We start from the raw sequence: 21,895 nt of genomic DNA on the forward strand, positions 1-21,895 counted from the left end.
GCGAGGAAGGTGATGCACCGAGCCTGGGGCGAGGGGCCGCACGGAGAGCGCCGGCTCCGCATGCCGACACGCTCCTCAGAGAAGGGCTGAGGGTGTCACCGCATCAATTCAGATTATCCAGTGAAAGGTATGGAAACAGCTCCTGCTAAAAAGCAGCGCTTCAAGTAAAAGGACTTAAAAATAGATTTTCTTGGTTAGTGTTCAGCATTACTGCTTGGAAAAAAATATAGCAGTTCTGAAAAGCATCTTTAATGTTCCTTTAACGTATCACTAGTCATGAGAAATAACATGCTACAGAGGAGACATAACTTATTTATTATACACTGGATATTCACAGTCAAACAGACTATCGATGCTTCATTTGTAGCACAGCTGTGAATTTGTGGGTGAAGATCCTGGGAAACAGGTGCACTTTAAGCCCCCCAAGTCTACATTTAGGTCCTCAAGGGAGCAGAAAAGCTCATTTTGAAGAGGAGCAGCGAAGCACCCTGGGGCGTTAGCGGGAACGCACGAGGTGCTCGGGGTGCGGACCAGCGCAGAATCCAAAACCGGGGCTCCCCACCCCCGGCTCACTTCTGGAAGCACTTTTCAGAACCCGGAAAGGTCATGCTGATGGCTCAGCCAGGAACCCCACGGCAGAGGGACCTGGACATTGCAACCCCCCATCGACACCCCGGGCTTTCTCCTGAGCCAGGACTGCGAACTGCTCGACAACRTCAAAGAGTTGCATGGGCAAAGAGGGAAAATCCTCAATGAACAAACACTTTCATCTCCCTACTACATGTGGGCTTCTTTCCTGGAAACATACCTATCCCAGGATTTTGTTTAAATAACGCAAGGAAGAAGCAAATTGAAGAGGCCTACTCATACACTGTGTCATCTCACCGCGGTCTTGGTCTCTTCCAAAACCTGTGACTGCCTAAATCTCCTGAAATCCATCCTCTCTCCTTTCCAAAAGAGTGCACTGAGCCAAGGGTTGCACTCTAAAAACTGCCCCAAAATTAAACTAGCCAAACGATAAAGCATCTTATATTACCAAAAAAAAAAAAAAAACTATTTTTGCTGAAATATCTGTTTTCGTTAAGACAGAGATTTTTCAGTCATTTATCAGCAATGCAAACAATTTGCTTACACATGCCCAAAATGCAAGATATATTCAAAGGTATCTAATCAAGGCACTTCCCAGCAGTTCAAATCTGTGATTCAGCTCACAGAGCAAAAGACTGACAACTCGGTTGAGTTTCTTATTATAGGCATCCCCAAACCCACGAAAAATGTACCCTCCATTCAGCGTGTCACTCTGTACTTATTACTGCTATTAGCCGAAGCAGGCAGGGTCAAAGAATGAATGTCCTGATCACAGTTACACCCAACACCACGATTCTGAAAAAACATGCAAAACCTTCTTTTGTTAAACCATCTTTTTGTGATTCGTAATTAATTTTTCCTTGTGAATCATTCTGCAGCAATTCTGTTAACATTTTTATTTCATAAGATTCAGAACAAGAAAATAACACAAATTACTTCATCCTGACTCATTATCTAAGCTATGTGAATTACCAATAAAAAGCAAAAAACAAACAAACAAAAAAAAGTGGTACAATATTCTAGAAATTTTTTTTAACTTTTAATATAATATTGTACTAGATGAGAAGAACATTTTCCTTTATTTTAAATAAGGTTTCTACTTGATAGGATCACATTAAATTTCATTAAAGAACAAGAATATTCCAGTTACAGGATAACATCCACTTACAATTAAGCCCCTTCCAGGCTTTGGACAAAAGGCACTATCCAAGAATATATTGATAATCATCTTTTTTTTTTTTTTTTTCCTGACATAAAAGAAAGTCCTGCGAGATCTCTGACCACCGAGCTCACAGGGCAAGGACTCGCATGCTGCTGGGAATCAAGCTGGGGCACCTCTAGGAATGACCACCTTTACTCTGCCCATGACAGTCCCTCACCCGTAGATTACTGCCACCCAGAAAGAAACCCAGAAAAAAAGAAGAAAACAGATCACGTGGAGATGATTTCAATTGCAAAAGTGATTTCTAGGCAGAAAAAGCCTAGAAAAAAGATTTTCTACCTAGATTTCTCCGCCGGCTCCGGGGTCGAGCCCTGTGGCCACCAACGAAACCTGAGCAAACCCCGGTCCGCAGGATGAGCACTGGCCTCCCCGAGAGCAATTCGGAGGGGCCAGCAACCACAGTCTGCAAGAGCAGCTCCGCTCGGAGAGCTACGCCCATGCACCTCTGCAGACGGACATTTTGGAAGCTGAAAAATACTTATTTCCAGCAAAAGGAAACGCGGTGACCATAACGCGCCTGCAGCCCAGGCCGTGGTCCGTACACTGGGGCTGGCGTTGGAGGAGGGCTCTTGCACGCTCGTCCGGATCTGGCACAACCGCCCATCCTCACCATGCCCGGTCCCAGCACTCGGGCCACGTCCTGCCCGCTCACTTACGGCCCCGCAAACGCAGAGAGTTTAGGAGGTTCCACAGTGTTAAATGAAAATGGAATTTAATCTTGTATATTTATATGAAAAAGGGCAAGTGAAAAAAAAAGTCCTTGTGCTTTTAGTCCCTTTTCAATAAGTTATATCAAATAATGTCTTTTGCTAACTGCATTAGAGAGCAATTATGACTTAATGGCTGTCTAAATCCATTATCAGTGTACATTTAACCTTTCAATATTTAAAGATAATATTTAATTTGAGCAAATTAATGGACTGCCTGTGAGACCAAATATATCTATTTAGTCTCTCTGGTTTTCCATCAGTGATATTTCCCTTTAGATAGCAACTTCTGTGACAAGCAAACTGGTAAAGTTGTTCTTTGTATTCATACTTCAAATAAACATTAATAATACAGTGCTACAATGACCTAAGTAAAAAATAAAATCTTGAATAACTACCAGATTTATCTGCTATCACTGTTAACGTTATTATTTTCATATCACTCCATATTTATCTTTGATCATGCACAGAAAAGATGTTTATACAGTTGTCTACTTTTTTCTTATTATTTTTCAAAACTAATTACTGTATATTAAAAATTCTACTATGAATCCTTCTTTTAATCTTTGAATTACAAATATTTTGGGAAAGCATTTTCAGTAGAAGGCACAAATTCCTTATTTTCAAGAAAGAGTGCAACGGTGTTTATGAAGTTTCAAGACTGTTTTAATTCAAAATAATTTACCTACTGAAGACAGACAATTGCACAAAAGCTTGCAGTTCAACTGCAAACAAATTTTCCCCAAAATCAAAAAAGCAAGTAAACAAACCCTGATTAGCTAAAGACCAAAGGTTTCATGAAAGATACTATTCCTTTCATATTACAGTTGCCATGGAGTCTTCCCAAAATTTCAAATTAAAATACACCCTGCTCAATACAAATTTTTGTTTCCAGTGACCAAAATAACTCATTATTTAAAATGGAGATTTAAAGCTAGGTTTCCACACCTTTATTTTGGATACCTAAAATCAATGGCCAGATTTTCAAAACCGAGAGTCGGCTTCCATCTCACTGATAACAGAATGCGAAATTCAGAGCACTTGTTTAGATGACTAATTATATAGCAAGGAAAGCTATAACTGTTTTTGAAAATGATAGACATGGAGATAGAAATTTCACAGTTTAACGAAAAAATTTGGGTCTCTATTCCAGGGACACTGCAATTCAATTTCATACATGATTCCAAAAGGAGAGAAGACGACGGAGGGAACGCATTAAAATATATATGCCTCTTCAAAATCTGCCTATGCATGATGCTCCCATGATGTCATCTTTATAGTCTCTTTTCTCTTAAATAAAAAGGTGATAACGTTCAAAGTTTACACTATTTAAATAAACACAGGCACTTCACCAATGCAAGCATATAAGTGACTGCAAATGCATTATCATGTCAAAACCTGGTGGAGCTACAGAACTAGGTTGACATCTTATTCACATATTGAAAGGTTAGAGGTGTTCCTCTGTGAATAAGGCACTTTAAATATAGTTTGACTTTGCACATTATGCGCACTTTCGATTCCACGGTACTACTTATCAGGCTCTGTGACAAAATGCAAAAAAGTTTTTGAGTTGCACAAGCATGAGCCTGGCACGAATCCACTGAACTCATGAAGCTACGGCCAATTCATGCCGTCGTACACAAGCAGAATTTCACCCAGTCCCCCGAACAGTGCAGCAGGTTGAACTGTAAAAGATCCACTGATGTTATCACTCACATGTAATTTCAGACATAGAAACTACACTAAACTCAACATCCAAGAGTGGAGTCGAAGTGGATGGAAGTCAAAATGGAACGAGACAGCACTGCAAGGAAAAGGACCTGAACTGCGAACATCTGCTCAACTGGGAGAGCACAGAAAACCCTAAAGGAAACGCTGGCAGGAAGGCAACACACTTCAGGCAGGTGCCCCATCACTCCGATATCCATACCAACTTCCTTATCACTGCAGCTCTACACGGCGGCGACGACGTCATGAGCCCAGGACTGGCAACCCAAGGCGAGGACCTATCTCCCAGGCTTACAGATGGACAACGGCATGGCGAGGGGCACACAAAGCGGGGCACGGGGGTCCCCACAACCCAAACGCAGAGGACTGAATACCATCACACCTGGTGGGACCATGCGGCTCTACTATGGTTCAATATTTTTATTTCAGACCAGGAGATTGGATTTAACTATCTCAGTCCTAACGATGAAATGGATTTTATCTCCTGTGAACAAAGTCCTCTTAGGAACCCATAAACAAATAGACTAGGCCAGCAAGTGTATTTATCTTAGTAATAACATTTTGAAAAGAAGTGGCAAAATTCTGCTATACAGACGCACATGTACCTACGCACACAATGAATTTCCAGAAAGGCACCTTATTGTATTTTCTAGGATCAAAACAAGTGCAGAAGTATTCAATCTCATGCCACATCTGACACTTAGATTATATTCAGCACTTGAGTAAGGTCTGATGAATTCCAAGGAAAGATTTTCYGAGGAAAACCTGGGTGAAACACAGACTGCCCATGGAAAGCTCACAGAGCCCAAGCAGGGAAGGACGAGTTACATTGGGGTCTCTTTCCAAGCGCTCCCAGCATAGATCTCCTGCTTGGAGAAGCAGCAGAGGTCCAAGCTCCCTGGAAGGCGCCCACCACAGCTGCCTGCCGGGGACACGGGGACAGTGCCTCCGTTCCCTCCTCAGGAACAAATCCAGAGCAAACCCCGGGGGGCAAGTGCACACCTGCATCCGAGAAAGAAGTGTCCGGTTGACTTTCCCCATCAGAAAAGGCATGTTTGCTGGAAGCACGCTACACGTGGCGGGGAGGGGGACAGATGGGGAAGGGAAACATGCTATTCAAGTGCTGGAACAAGAACGAGCGAGCGTAAACTGGCTGTATTGAAATTTTGTCAAAACATTACAATAAGACTTCTGGCCATCAGGGCTGAGATGCTGCAACATTACTCCAAGATGATTTTTCGATCAAAAAAACTTAAAATTTTTAAGACAAAGCATGGCAATTTGAGCAATAGCAGGCAACTAGACCAGCTAATCCAAAATGTCCCTTCCAGTCCTAACTTCCTCTTTCAAACATTTTAATAAACAGGATTGATATACAGCCCTATGTTTATAGACACCAAAGAAATACTTTGCAATACAAATCTTAATGTAAGATTTATTATAAGATTCAGTTGCCAATAACTGGCAACTGAAGACACACGGGAGTGATTAACCGCGAGCAGCCAGCCACTAATCTATGGAAAGAACTGGCTGGGAATGTGGGATTACCTGTTTTTAACAAGTCCATTAGATAAGAGACTATATTTTTTTTTTTCTGCTATTACTTCTAAGACACAACCGGTATGCCAGCTGTTAATGGGATCCGATACTACAGTATCTCACATTTCATATTAATCACGCTGGAACTCAAAGGGACCCGCCAGCCATCGCAGGACTCACCAGCACGGCATCAGAAAGAAGAGCGTAATTCCTGTTCAGTCTTTCCACCTGAGTTCAGCTTGAACCAAGCATCAACTGAACAGCTTTAAAATGGCCAACGATGACCATTTTTTACTATATATATTTTTTTTCAAAAGAGTTTTTATCCAATAAAGACATTGTAATCGTTTTTCTTAAATAGCCACAACTGTAGTCCCAACAAGAGCAGAAAGGAAATAGTGGAAAACTAATGACCTCGTAGATGTGAATGGTTTTCAGTTTTTTTTTTTTTTTTGCAAAGTGCTGGTTATGACTTAAGAAACCATTCCAGTCTGAAAACCGTGCATCTCACAAAAAAATAAATACTTTCTCCTTATATGCCCAAAGCCGGACAACCAGCAGTGCTCGAGACAGGGCTCAGCCCCTGCACAGAGACTCACGCATTTCAAGGCCAGAAGGGACTGGGATGCTCCCGCCCGAGCTCACACGTGAGGCTTCGCAGAGCCCTCCTCGCCCTATCAAGCTGACCATCGCTGACCTCGGAGGAGCGCTGGCCATTTGAACGTTTCCTCAGGCTTTTTTTGAATTCCTCTGAGTGCAACTGGAGTATTTCTCATGCTTTCCAAGGAAGCGATTCTGTTTGCAAAATAATGTTTTATAACAGCTATGGATAGCCAGGTTTGGGGGGGTTGTGAATGCATTCGGTCAGTGGCAGAGGAGACGCTTACAGCTAGCTTGAAACGTTAGGAACCAGCATAAGGCCTCTACTTGCTGGGCAGCACATAGCACCAGGGAGCCTGATCTCTCCCTGGAGGACGTCTGCACGTCACTCAGCTCTGGCCAGGGAAAACGCCATCCAGGCTTGCTCGGGAGCGAGCTCCTGGTAAGCTGCTTAGGTCCAAACTTGGAGCCAAAATTAATCCCAAGACAACCAGATTCAACTCTACCCAGCAGCAGACAGCGTCCCCAAAGCTGCAGGACACCAGCGAAAGCGAGCTCTCACGATCCTCCCCACTAAAGGAAGGGAACGAAAGGACGTTTGCATGGGCCAGGTACTCCACAAGGGCTGGACGTTTGGAAGATCAGGTTTATGCAGGGGCCCTCTGGCGAATACCAGAATCGGAGAGAGAAAAACAAACAAATATTGTTATGCCTCAGCAAACCTTATTAATTTCAGAAATTACAACCTCTCAAACCAATGCCAACAATTAGGAACTCAGAGATTGTCCTTTGGTTGTCATCTTAAAAGCCCAAAGAGGACTGTATCTACAGACCTGAAAAAAGATAATTGTTGGTTAGACTTCTGTTTGTGACCATCAGAAATGTTACCTTAATTTGGCCTTAATGACCTATAATCTCTTTTAGCATATGGCTTTTAGAATGGTTATTTTTCAGCTTGATCTATGGCTATAATGGAGCAGAACAGAACTGTGGGTATAATTAAAATAAGTTCCTGTAAAAGTGGAATATGTAGTACATTGCTAATGTGTAAATGACTAAATAACTTAATTAGGTGAAATGAAGTGCACTTATAACCACAGATGCTTAAGCCGAATCATGATAATGTTGTGTATGTGAATATATTTTTTTAAATATGTTTATAACCCAAACAGTAGGACAAGGAAATACAAAGCATACACTAGTTATAAGGATGGCAGTTAATTTTTTAAAGAGAAGTTTCATTGCAAATTAATGTGAAGCTGGTAGGGAAAAATAATTTTTAAATCACTTTAAAATACTGAAAGAAAACAACTTTTCAATAGGCTGTTCCAGTCCCTGAAAACATCATCTTCCAGCAAAATCTCAAGCAGAATATATGAGAAAATTATTCTTCTGGGCCAGCCTAAAACACTAAATAAATAAACAGAGCCCTCGTTTCCCAAGCCCACCTATTCGTATCATGCCTCCCCATTCCCGTACCCATCTCGTTCATTAGCATGAGTACGCAGGGCAATGAAATGGGTACGTCTGCAGAACACAGGCACGCAGAACGCCCAGTCCTTCCCACAGGGAAGTCAGTAGGAAAATTCCCACTGCTTTCAACATGGAACAACAGGCTTCCAGCTCTGGGGGAAAGCGCACAGAGTGCACTTGACGATTCAAAACATAGGCCTGATCTCGACAGTCTTCCATCCGAGAGTGTCAAACTGAATACGAGGAGCTCTAAAAATCACTTACAGCACTTGTATTCATTGATTCATCCATATTCATTCTTCCTCTCTTTATCACTGAATCCTTACGGTAGGTGAATGTATCATAACCATGAGCATGATGAGGAGATGAATAAGACAAATTATTGAATGTGTACTTGAAGGAGGCTTCAGCCAAATAAGCAACCAGGAAATGCGTACTTTAATTTTACAATGGAGGATAAAAAGGAAGGGTACAAGGCGATATCTTCAGAAGTACCTAAAGAGCTGTAGCATGTCTTCCTTCCAGAAAGCAATGATTCTCCTCACTGCCCTCACTAAAATAAAAGCTATTTTAGACTTTATCCCATTAGTTTCCTAGCAGAGCACTAGATCCTCAGATAGCGTAGAATAGCACAACTCTGGGTGTTTGTAGAGCTATGCTGATTTATTCCAGTTTTGGATCTGATAGATTATATAAATCCACCACCACTTCCTTCTGCATGTTATCTATTATTTTTTATTACTCAAAAGAGAGTCAAGGTTACCAAGTCATAGGGCCCAGATAACATTTTCCCATCAGTTGTTCAACTTTTTCGTATTTATTAATTCACTGCCTCCAAAGAGAAAGAGAAGTGTCATGTTTGCAGTACTGCTGAATGAGCTAGCAACACAAAGTGTGAATACCCCCCAGAAAAACTGTTCTTACTACATTTTCAATACAGTTTATAAATCCAGGATTAGACAGCAAGCATCTAGAATTTGTGGTGCTTCTCTATGAGGAACTTTCCCAGGATTATCCATCAGTAAATGAGATGTCCTTCCTTCTTAAATAAGTTCTCTCAGGAAGCTCTGATTAGATTAGGAAAAAAAAGAAATCAAAAACCTTTCAAGTTGAAAATAATTCAAAAATGCAACAATAAATGCAGGAGAGCAAAACAGCTCTTGTATGTAAGCAAACCCATTTTAAGGCAAAATTTGGACTGAGTCAAAAGCCTCAGAATAACTATTTGGACTCACTTGCTATTAGTCATTTAGTTGGATTAAAATCAAAAGATGCTAATAAGGGAGATGTGCATTCACGGCTGGGTAGACACCCTGCCACTCAGGAGAAGGCATTTTACGGGACCCACCATTAAGAATGGGATGAAACGGCAATGCAGAGAAAATTTGCTCTCCTAAGGTGCAAGGAAGAAATTGCACCTCCCAAGAAGGAGGGAGGAGGTAGGTCTCCTTCTCCGAGGAGCGTCACCCACGAAGGAGGGTCCATTTTACGCCTCATCTTCAGGAGCCAACTGAAATCAATTAACTCTGTAGCTGGAACCAATTAACCCTCTAAAACGTACAACGTCAGAGTGGCAGTCTTTAACAAACATAATAAATACATAAATAATAACATAAAACACTGCAGTAAGAGAAGAGTTTTCAAGTCTATATGATGTGGTCCCTTGATTCTTCAGTCACATAAGAATGAAGGATTTTGCGTTCTTAAAAAAGACTCGAGTAGACCCAGGGGACCATTAAGATAGGATTCATCTCATTTAACTTTAACCATCTAAAAAAGCAGGCATCAAGTCACCAAGCTCTCTTTATAGCCAGCATGAGGAGATGGGTGCCTTGAAAGAGCCATTTTAAGGCATTATCTTAAAAAGGGATGAGCTTTCCTATCTCTTTCCAGACACCCGTCTCCCGGCACTGGCATCGCGGGAGCGGGATGCCAGCCCCCGGGGAGGCTCGCAGGAGGCAGGGCGATGCCCCCTGCCCGTGCACGAGCGCCCAGCGGCCTCGTCCCTATTCCCGCCATGCCGGCTTACGGCCGCCGGAGAACCCCACGCTCCCGCGCAAGCCAGAGACACCACGAAGGCTGCTATTTCTCAGAGAAGTTTTTCCATGCTTTGACTTTGGCTTTTTAAATCCACTTCAATTTTTATTCATGACTGTTATTTTTCAAATTCACTTTTTCTCAAATTGGCCTTAATATATTTGTCGCTATTCTGCAGATTATCCATGTCTGCTCTTAATTTCCAGTTTAACTAGGCCTTTTGGACAGCCATGGATGGGGAAGAGGCTTAAATAGAAAAATGTGACTGTAAAAATATTACCCAAATAGGCAAGGGGACTCCAGAGCACGCATAGTGCTGGTAACCCAACGCGAAGATACGGCATTAGAAGGTGATGGTCAGTGCAATGGGTTTCATCCTTCCCCTGCAGAGGCCACCAGAAGTTTATTTTTTCCAGAACTGGGAACATGACTGTGCTGAGTAAGAGGAAACTGCTTTATATTAAGAAGAATAAAGCCGCTTCTTTTATAATCCTGCACTTTCTATTTAAGCTCTTTCTATTTTGGATTAAGAAAATAACAACTCTCCATTAGGCATAGCATTAGACATAGTCCTGCTTTCAAATGCATCACAATTTCACCTGATGGTGAAGAGGCAGAAGACTTTACAGACAAAAATAAATTAAAAATCAGTTAAAATACATTTTTAAAATTTGAAAATATCATACTTTAATACAATAAATCTTCTCCTTGTGCTCAGATACTAYGGGTGTGACAGCCACATAAAGCGCTTTGGCAATAATAGGCAGTGGGTCTTCTAAAAGTATGAAAATGCAAGTAATAATCTCCTTATCTGCTGTCTGCTTAAATTCTGGATTACATTGTTTTCAATCCTGCCTCCATTCTTATGCCTTGACTTGTAAATTTTAAACAGATAACCTTTTCTCCACCCTAAGCAAGAAGCTCTGGTAGAAAATGGGGAGAATTTTGGAACTAAGGCCCAAGTCAAGTTTAAGACCAAGCAGTATCGTGGCCGTTCGTCCTGGACTTAGGGGATCCTGTTGCTGAAACGAAATCCTTGGGAAGGCGTTTTGCCCCTGCCTCGGTGGAGCTCCCTGGCCAGGACTCGCACTGCAGAACACYAGACCTTGCCCCAGAGCGCTCAGGTAACGAGGGGTTAGTGAACTGCAGTGTTTCTCCTGTCCTGCAGAGCTGGCATTCACAAGTCCCAGGAACGAATAAAAGCAAGTCGGTAAGGGGAAGAAATAGAGAAAATGAGACGACAAACATCTGGACAAGCTGGGACCCATGTAAAGGTGGGAAGTGACCACGTTACTGACCCACTACTGCTGACGCAACCTGGACTTGGCTGCATTTTCAAGAAAGATTTAAAAAGTAAAATTTGGGTTGTTATAACGTTTTTTGAAGGTGGTAATGTTCTTACGCTTCAGCTAAACTGGGTTTGGGGTTATAATGAGAATGATCATTTAATTTTTTTACTGTCGAGACTCTATGTGTTAACTAGGAAACCAACTTTCCCGTGGAGAGAGGGCATCTACTGAAGAACGCACACCACGAGCCTGCGCGGGGACCAAAGCCATCCTGAACCCTGAACTGCGCATTCACTGCCTGCTAATTGACAGCATTGCCATCTTAATTTCCTAATTGGATATCAGCACATTTTCAGCATCTTTGCATGTTTCAGTCACAGACGGGGATACATGAAGGAGCATCACCATTTCACATTGACCACACCGCTTAATCGAATCTCAACATGAGCATGATCCTGAAGCTCTCTCTCCACTATGCTGCCACTAGTGCCAATTAACTGCTTCAGTTTTAAAAGACAGAGATAAAGCAAAAAGAAAAATTGAATATAAATGAGAAAATTAGGAGAGGGAAAAAGACAATGTCCATTAGTTAATAAGCTAGTTCATAAATTAAAAGCTCTAATTTGTGGCGTTTACAAAATACCTAATTTTAGGAACATGAATTTTCCTCTGTTTATACAGCAAGACACAGTATTTCCTACGTAAGTAAATCTTTCCAAAGAGTAAAAATCAACAAAGTGATTAGACGCAGAAAACAAAAGTTAAGCAATGGGTTTGCTAAGAACTCTGATCCTGCAGAATAAAGCGTTATCTAGTCTCTAATCAGGACTTAACACATAATTTTTCCCAAAGGACTACGATGGACAAAATACCGTTTAATAAAGTTGGCTTAGGAGAGCCCAGATTAGCACAAAGAACACAAGTAGCTCCCGAACAATTCAAATTTAAGACAAACCAAAACCAACAACTAGTAGGTGACACTAGTTAGTCAAAGCACAGGAAAACCTATTTGTAAGGTCTGATTAAACAAATGGCATCAGTAATACTCAAGCAAAACGAAGGCATGCCCGACAGGGAACTGTCGCACCAGAAATCACAGAACATCGCATCTGCTTTCATTTAAAAGATCGGGAAAAAGTATTTTCCAAATCTTTGCTTCCATTTCTCCTTCAAATCTCTGTCACAAGCATCTAGACGCTACTGCAAAAGTGTCCTAGGTCTGGAAAAACCCAGTAACACGTTTCCTTCAAAGCCAGGGGAAGTCACGCAGCAGGATGCAGCACTAATTCCCGTGGAGGGACCATTCCAAACTCTGTCCCAACTACACAGTGCGGTCAAGGGACAGATTTGGGGATCTGTCTAAATTTCTGGGAGACGTGAGTTACGCTACACGAGACGATGTGCGAGGGAGGTTTTGCAGTATTATTACGTCTTTAGAGCCCAAATCACCTCCCCTGTGCGCAGCCTCAGCCGAACAGGCAACGTCGGGTCGAATCCAGCATTTGCTACCATGGTCTCACAATTTCAAAACCTAATCAAGCTATTAGACTCCTTTCTTTCCTTTCGGGAGGTTTGATGGTAAATCTACTTTATCATCAACTCAGCAGTCTCAGCCTTGCGCTTCTCTCAAAATATCCCCAGCATTAAAACAGTTATGGGGCCTAATGGACAACAGTCATCTAAGGATAAGAAGCATTTTCTCCTAATGCAGTGCACCTCGGCCAGCACGGCGCGGCGTATTTACCGTGCCTTTCGGGGTCAACCTCTTATGTGCAGTCCCAACAATTAAGAATGCAATCTGTAAGTATCTAAAAATAATTTAATACAGTTGTTAGCACTGTATTATAGCAGCACACGCCAGCTTCGCTGCTGTCACCTCTCCCCCTTTACTGAGAATCCCTTCACAAACGAAGATGCCTGCAGGATGACTTGTGGGCATGGAGAGATAGTCCCAAGCAAGACAGAAGTCCACCCAACCAGCCCTGGGGCACTGCAATTGCAGAGATAAAATACATCCCAGCCTTAGCTCAGCATGTCTTTGCTTCTAAAATATCACAGCAACCCCCTTTCACGCAGCTGCATTAGACACCAGAGCTGCAGTCCTTCCTCCGCCGGATCTCAGCGGCTTCCGCGAGGAACGTTGCCCAGGTAGGACACGCAGCACCAGCTCTTCACCGAGGGAAGACCACGGAGGGGAGCGCTGTGCACGCGGAGCGCGGCCCCGGCTCGTCGGAAGCGCTGGCGGAGCCCCAGCCAACGGCGCTGGCAGGTGCTCCCGCAGCACACGGGCATAATTCAATCAAGCTCCCGGCTGACGTCACGAAGCACAAAACAACTCAAATGCTTTATGAACAGTGCCAGAGCCCCCGAGATTCAATTAGGGCCCTGATATTCGATCAGGAGTCATACTTAGCTGTTTTTAATATAACAAAACCTTTGTACCAGTTATTTATCAAATAGGTTGATCGTATTTAAATGTGCAGTCGGAGGAAAAGGGGCATCGTGCCGTGTTAACCTGACGATCCCAAACCTTCAGGAAGGAGACAGGCTTTTATTTGAGAAAGCCCAGCACCAAAACTGGCTCGGGAGAGGGTCCAGTTCACCCCCTAGAGAACAGAAGCAACCGAATCCCTGTTTCCTCACGGATGATACACACGCCCGTGACGCAACCGATTCCAAATGCAACCATTTCCAATCTTTTTCATTTGTGCTCTCCTAAAATTATTTGGGCAGAGGTATTGATTGCTGCATAGTGAATGCAATATGCAATAGGCTTTTTTTTTTTTATTAAGGTAAACTTCACCGAATCCCTTAGGAATAGCTCCTGAGCCTTCAGAATGTGACATACTAGATGAGAACCAGTAGGTAATACCCTTTCCCTGCCTGAAGTCCCCCTTGTTATGCATTCGCACCCCTCCAGCACCCGACCCGAAAGGCTGATCCGTGCAGGGTCACGCGGAGCACCGGGCTGATTCCCACCCAGAGTGCCCTGGCCCAGCCGGCACCGGCAAGGCTCCTTGCCAAAGCCACCTCCGCCTGCAGCACGGACATCCCTGCTGACAGCAAATGCAAGGAAAAAGCCAAGAAAAAAAAGAAAAACACAAAAACCCACCATCCTGAAGGCCAGCTCCTGCTGCAGCCGGCTGGAAAGCTGCACGGGCTATCAGCCGCCACCGACCGCGCAGCGCCAGTGGCCAGCACTTCTCCTTCCCTTTCTCTAAGCCATTGAGATATCAAAGTCGAATGCACCCTAAGAGTGCCAGATACCTTATCTTACCCTCAGACGCCTTTTCACCAGGTGAAAAGAAAATCATTACGTTAAACAAATCAATTCTTCGGGGATTAGACAAATTCCACCAGAGTACTCTGCAAATACAGCAGCGCATGTGAAGTGTTGTTTCCAAAACAGATCAATACCCAGCGCAGACAACAATAGAGCGCAGCTCCGTATTGTCACTACTACCAAGAGTTGGCGTGAAAGACATCATTAAGTGGTGGCTGTCACAATAGCACTCGCGAGAACAATGGTGTCACTGCACCTTTACAGAAAATACTTTCTCACAGCTCCAAATTCCGCCAAGACAAACTGATTTTTAAATACACCTGCTTGCTCGATACGCAGCTCAACAGCACTAGCATTTACCATGGCAAAAAGGGTAAATACGCCAACCCTCCTCAACGCTCCTGCTACCTCTGCAGGTTTGCTAAGAAAAAAAGATTACGTATTAGTCTTGGAAAACGTTAGAAGAATTATCTAAGCACGTGGTCGCTACTGTCCCTCCGCTTTGCCAACGAAGACAAGAACAGGTCAAAGCGGGAGCTTCAGCAGGCGGCTGCTGCAGGGCCACGGCTGAAGCCCAGGCCCAAACCCCAGCGCTATGGGTCCCACAACCCTGGAGCATCGCCAGCGGTGATGGACCCGGGGAGGTCCACAACACCCCGAAGGGCCAGCAAAGCCGCGGGCCCCATCGGGGGTACACGTGCACACGCGTGCTGGGGATGAGGTCTGGTCAACAGCATGGAATAAGTAGCACCAAATCAAGTTCTTCAAGGGGTTCGTTTTAAGGGTTTTATCCCTGCTGCCTTTGGAGATGCACGGGGAACTCCGTGCACAGGCGGTCCAGAGCGCGCACGCTGATGTTCCTCCTGCGCACCCACCTTCAGCGGGACGCGCACCACGCTCCCACGCCGGGCCAAGCCTCGGCGAAGCAACGGGCACCTCCAGGAACAGGCCAGGGTCCCGGGGCAACCTCTCCCTGCCGGCCGCGAGCGGAGGTGGGAGATGCGGCCACCCGAGCGCCGTKAGCCTGCACCTTAGCAGCCTCCAAACAACGGGCTGCCTGAGCTAGTGTGAAATAAAAAAATAACGCGCACTTCTTGAAATGCAATCTCTGTCCCGTTTTTAGTTCTACTTCTGACTATGTCCACCTCCCCGGCATCGTTTATCCGGGAAAATTTTGGTAGAAGACCTTCAAACCATTATGAATCCATACCCTGCTCCTTACTAAACAATTGCAGATCCATTATCTCGGCTTGTGGGAACCGATCTAAATAACGTCATGACATCAAACACCAAAAACCACCGGCCTGGGGCCACCGGGGCTCCACGCTTTTCTAGGCCTCGCTAAGAAACAAATTTCCAGATACAAAACGTAGTTTACCATTAGGAGTAAATGTTTGATCTGTAAAGCTACAAAATGACTGTGTTTATCATAGTAGAGGAAAGGAAAAAAAAAAAAGGGAATAATTTTAAGCTCAAAACAAAACTGTTTATATGACAGCTTTTAGTGCTCCACGATTCTGTGCATTTAAGAGAGATTCAAGCAATTAACAGCATAAACTTTCATTACATAGTTCTATTATATATGCTTATGTGACTTAGTTGTTCATCTGTTATTTAAGTGATTTCCTCATTACAATAGTACGGTAAAGATATTTGCTGATGTTGTCAAAAAGCGCGGAGCGGCGCAACCGCAGCACTCCTTGCAACCCGCAGCGTGCGTCTCTGAAACCTTTCACTTAGCAGGCAGGTAAAGCAGCGAAGCGATTCCAAATTCAGGAAAGGTTTAAATCATGGAAGAAATAAAAAATAAATAAATAATAATAATAAATAAAAACACACACACAGACGTTCTTTCTGCAATAGCCAAAAGATAAGTGCGAGTGGCACAGCAGTGTAATTCGTGCAGCCCGGTGCTCCAGCGACGCACCGAACTCGCTTCCCTTTGTCTAAGCACCAAGCCGGGAACCTCGCTTCCCGCGTCCAAGTGCACGGGAACAACCGTGGGCGGCTGCGCCTTGGGCACCTCCTCCGTGGGACGGGTCCCGGCTCGGGCTGTCCCGAGGCCCCGATCCGCCCCGCCGCGCTCCCTTCGGCACGGCGCCGAGAGGAGGAGGAGGAGGAGGATGCAACTCTCCGCGAGGAAGCGTAGCCGGGAGCAGGGGAGGCGACCAGCATTCCTCCTCTCCTTAATCATAATTACGAAACATCGGGGATGAGCAACATGGAAGCCGTCGCCTCTGCGCGTCTACGCGGCTAAACCCTCGAGCGCGCTGCACGCGGCGGGGCGAGTGCGGCGCGACACGCGAGCGGAGCCAACACCCAGGCGCCCGCGCGTTCTCCGCCTCTGCTGCCGTAAACCCTCTGGAATCACCCATGTAGCTGCAAAACACGGCTGCCTCCCAACTCTCCCTTTCCTTCATCACTAAAGCTACGTTACCCATCCATGTGCTTGCAATTCCTCATATTTAATTTTTTTCCTTTCCATTTGCAATTCTGCATTATAACACCCCAAGATAAGTTGCATCCTTCCAAAAATCTCCCGGTAAAGGGTACACTCCTCCCCAGCACGCACGCGCCAGCATCGCTCCTGCTGCCACCAAAGGCATCTGTGCACACACACTAAGGTGTGCCCAGCCCGAGTGGCTATCAAAACATTTGCAACATAAAGATTACATCTAGCATAAGCTTTTCTGCTGATCGACCAATAATGGCAAAAATACGCGCCCTTCCCAGAAGGCCACACTCCAAAAAACGAGCAGCACTTAAATATCTGTGTTTTGCAGTGATTCGCTTAATAGACACACCAAAAGTAAAAAAGCACTTCAAAGCCAAGCTGAATTTGTGATTTCCTAGATTAAGATATATTAATTCGTAATCACTGTTATTCTAATGCTGCACAAGCCTTAATCAAACTAATGGCAAAATTAAAAGCAAGCCTTTAAATCCTTTAATTTGTTTTAGTTTTATTCAGCGATGCCTGTGCTAGCAAAGGTTTTTTGTGCAATAGGAATGGCCAATCATAAGAACTCGGTTGTTCTGCTGCTGCTCACACCCACACAAGATTCAAACACATACATAGTGGGCAATCTATAACAGATGCTTGAAAACTTAGGTAAAATTAAATACTCAAAATAGAAGAAGCAAAAACTGAACATAATCAGGAAGATGTGGGATTTCATTAGCAGTTCAAAAACTGAAATATGCCAAATGTGACAGACCTAGCAAATTCTTTAGCACCACAATAGCTGAAAAGCTACTTCAAAAATCCATTCTCAAAATCCAGCACCAGTGATCATCATCTTCCCCTTCTCTGACAACGGCTCACACGCAGCTTGTGACAAACGTTTCTACTGCAGAAGCAAAGGTAAACTATTCAGCAAATTTTAGAACACCTAGGAAAATTAATTTTATTTTGGCAACTTTCTTAAAAAAAAAAAGAAAAGGCGTCTTGATTCTAACGGATGTATATTGTTCAATTTAAGTAACAGGTATGAAATCACTTTACAAATACAGTATGTATTTGAGGTAACTTGAGGGAGGTTTTCTTAAAAAAAATAATTTCAGCCTTCCCCAATTCCCCCGGTTAAGGTCACAGTCTCTAGACCAGCMTGGCTGAATTGTTTTAGTGCTCTCTGCTGAACACCTGCAAACATCAAACAAAAACTCCTGGTCCTTTACGGGGCTGACAAAAGCCTTTCATGTGAAAAATGCTCCATGGGAATGTCACGGCTGTGGCTCAGGTTACATTCCTTTCTCCCTTGCAGCCCTCACCATTTCTTAGCATGGTAAGAAGCCATGTTTGTGAAATTAAAGATTAAAAGGAAATGTGGCTTTACTTTATTTTCCTTCACACATTACAAATCACAATAGAGCATCATATATTAGATGAGTAAAAAGCTATTAAGATGACTTTAAGCATGAAATATTACCACACTTCCTAAAAGTACAGTTAGTTTCACTTCACTGCTTGGGATTACTTTGCTTTGGGGTCTTTTTTTTTTTTAATATATATTTTATATATATATATATAAGAGAAGTTTCAGGTTAATAGTGAGGAATGACATTTGTGCTTCCCCATCATGGTAAATATAAAATTTAGAAGGTGACCATAAAGATAAGGTAAGCTGCAGCTTGTAAAGGGCATCTGTCCAGTAGGAAGAACATGCAACACACTGATTGCTAAAATTCCATATTAGCAATAGGTATAATGAGAACAACAAACTGTGTTCTTATGTTATTAATGGAGTTATTTTTAATCCTTCCACACACTTATCTAAAACATCTCTTGAAACAGCCGCCTGGGCGCTATCATATAAAATCCGAAATTCTCAAGTCCTGCCTCATTACAGCAGCGCACAGCAAATATTTTTAGAAAGCAAGAGCATCTCACACCGCTAGCCGACCAGCACGGGCACGCGAGCCAAGAGCCACGCTTCTGCCTGCAGCCGCATCCTCCGGCCACGCACCTACCCCTTAGCGAGGCTCAGCTAGGGGCGACTCATCCCTGCGTGGGTTTTGACAACTTTTGCGAAATCACTGCTCGCTCGCTACAAAATTCCACGTCTAATAACCGAGTAACAGATATTCACATAGTAAATTGAAAAATTATTTACCCTGAGAAGAGCGTACCCTGTGCTGCATATCATTGTGGGGGGGGGAAATAAATAAATAAATATATAAAAATCTACCCACATGCAGGAGAGGTTCCTTTATCAAACAGGGCACCTCATCCTCCAACATCAGCGAGCGGTGTATTGAAGCATGCACAAGTTATTACACAGCCTGAGATTTAAGTCTGCATTTCAAGATCAGGTGTTATTTTCAGTGGTCCATATCTTAATATTACTAACTTACTTCAGCTCGTTAAATTATTTGCACGTCTAAAATGATGCATCAAAGTTACTGTAATGCCTTCTGGCTTAGAGATGATAAAAAAAACAAATAAAAAACATTGATTTCGCCCGCTGTTCAGATTTTCTATCCTATGCTGTTTCTGATCAAACTGACTTCACAGACGAGGTTTACGAAGCATTTATTAAACACAACCATCTAGCTAATTGCTGTTAGACCAAGTGCTAGCTGCTGCACTGACTGGTATATAAGCATGACAAATTGATTTGCCTGGCAAATACTTTACATTTCTCTCCAACAAAAACAAATATAACAGATATTACATATTCACTTAAATGAGTTATTAAAATTATATAATTTGGAAAATGATAAAAACAGGATTAAAATCTTTAGCTTGTGAGATATAAGGCAAATTATGAGTGGAAAGTTGTTCAAACCTAACAATAAAATTCTCCAAGTCACTATATTCAAAATCTAACCAAGTTTATGAAGGTAAAACAAAATCCTGTAATTATTTTGAAAGTCTGAATGGAATAAAACGCATAAAATGAGGGCTTAACAATTGTAGGGTGGCACTTGATAAATATCTTAAAAATAGATATTACAGACTACCTTCAAATTAAGTAGTCTTGCTTTGGAAATAAAAAGTTAGTTAACATACCTAGTGCATTTAATAAAAATGACTGCACTGAACACACGGAAGAGGTTCCTTTAATTGACTGCAAACTGCAAATACCAGGCATGAAACTATATGCAATGACGTGTTTATATCTAGATATCCACTGGCAGTTTGCAGTGAAGACTTGTCCAAATTTGCCATCTGATTTAGAGCAGCGCTCCGTATATAACAATACTACGTACAGTGTGCTGGTATGTGCAATTGCCTGCGTTTTTAAAGCGCAGCGACTCTCGCCCCGCCGATGCATGTGTCCCCTGCCCCAAGCCCCCGTGCACCGGGCAGGGAGCCCTCCGAAACGGGACTTCATGGACGAGCAAGGAAATTCCCAAAGCGCAAGTATCTCTGCTGGTTTTACCTCTAATCTGTCAGGCATATAAAAACCTCTGCATAAAACTTTAGCTGCCAGACAATTGTTGTGTACATATGTCGTACCGCAGAGGACTCGGATATTTCTTTTGTCATCGGGCAGGACTCCTGTTTTTATGGAACGCACAAGTTGCCCCTGCAGCACTACTACAGCCAAATAAATAAACAAACAAACAAATCCTCCAGCTAAATTCCACGGACCCTTCCAAAGCTGCCAAATATTTTGAAGGAAAACGCCCCGCTTTAAACCAGAAAAAGCCCTAGCCTGAAGATGTTAATTCGACGAAAAATATTCCATCAGCAGCAAACACCGATCTCTAACGCTCCGAGTTCCTTTCCTGGAAGAGCTTGGTGTTTATACTATGATACTTATTTATTTATTTAATTTAAGCAGCCTTCATTCTTATTCACAAAATTAATTCTCACACAAGATGTTTTGATTATCATTTCTCACATACAAAGATAGCATCTGAAATTGTAAATAAAAATCTCCAATGCTTAATCTAAAAAAAAAGAAAGAAAAAGAAAAATAAAAGGGAAAAAGATTTAAACTAGCTCACCTTGAGCTACTATATAGAGCAGAAGTTTTTAAAAAAAATCATAAATGCATGGAAATATTGTGAAAATGCCCCAGTCTTGTGGAAATAATAATAATAGCCAGCACTTAGGGATAATTCCACTCGAATCTCAACGAATCCGCTCCCCAAAAGAGATTAACACCACCAAAACAAAGGTAATGCCTATGGATAAATAACTGCGAACAGTATAACTATATATTAAACAAGAATTTTTTTTACATACTTGAGCCAGTAAAATGTCCACTTGCCAAAGAAGTTGGTCCATTTTTCCCACTGCTCACAGGAGGTGAAAACATCTAAAAAAAAAAAAACAAAACAAAAAAACACAAAAAACAAAGAGACATTACTGCTGGAAAAGGAGCGGTTCCTGAGCGCCCGCTCGGCACAAGTTCCTTCCCCGGCGCCCCCCAACTCGGGCGGCAGCTTGCCTCCCGCGAGGCATCGCCCCCCCGGACCCGGGGCGCCTTCGGCAGCGCTGCGAGCCCCCGGCACCGCCGCCCCGGGGCTGCCCCCCGCTCCCCGCGCCGCCGAGCAGCCCGAGTGGGCATCGCTCCCCGCCCCGACTCCACTCGCGTTGGTCGCGAAGGCGAAAAAAAAAAAAAAAGTTTTTTTGTTGTTTTTTTTTTTTTTTTGTCGAAACCTTGGCCATGAACGTAGCAATGTCCATTTCCATCCCGATTTAGGGTTTGCCTGTCATATGTGAACCCGAATAAGAATAATGCAAAGTGCCACCTGCCCTAAATTCTCATTTCGTCTCTAACACGAGAGCAATTGGAAGCAAGGCTCTCTCCCTCTCCCCCTCTCTCTCGCGCTCCCTCTCTCTCTCCCTCTCTCTCTCCCTAGCATTTATTTCGACCCTAATTGGTTTCTCTCTTCTTCGACGTGTCTAGTGGATAATACGCACCTTCCCTGAGTCAGAGCCTGCAAAAAGCGAGGGAACAAATGGAAAAAGTGC

The 21,895-nt window shown here is 43.3% G+C and overlaps 1 protein-coding gene across 7 annotated transcripts in view; it reads right to left on the bottom strand.

The window, feature by feature from the left end:
* Positions 1–21,895, bottom strand: part of TCF4 (transcription factor 4) — a 212,870-nt gene that overhangs the window by 187,816 nt on the left and 3,159 nt on the right. For all 7 annotated transcript variants that reach the window (XM_026076922.1, XM_026076924.1, XM_026076923.1 and 4 more), the window contains one exon: positions 21,164–21,236. In XM_026076922.1, coding sequence (XP_025932707.1) covers positions 21,164–21,236 — 73 coding nt within the window. The remainder of the gene's footprint in view (positions 1–21,163; positions 21,237–21,895) is intronic.

This window comes from Apteryx rowi, unplaced genomic scaffold (genome assembly GCF_003343035.1).
Source record: "Apteryx rowi isolate R43461 unplaced genomic scaffold, aptRow1 scaffold_442, whole genome shotgun sequence".
Taxonomy (NCBI): domain Eukaryota; kingdom Metazoa; phylum Chordata; class Aves; order Apterygiformes; family Apterygidae; genus Apteryx; species Apteryx rowi.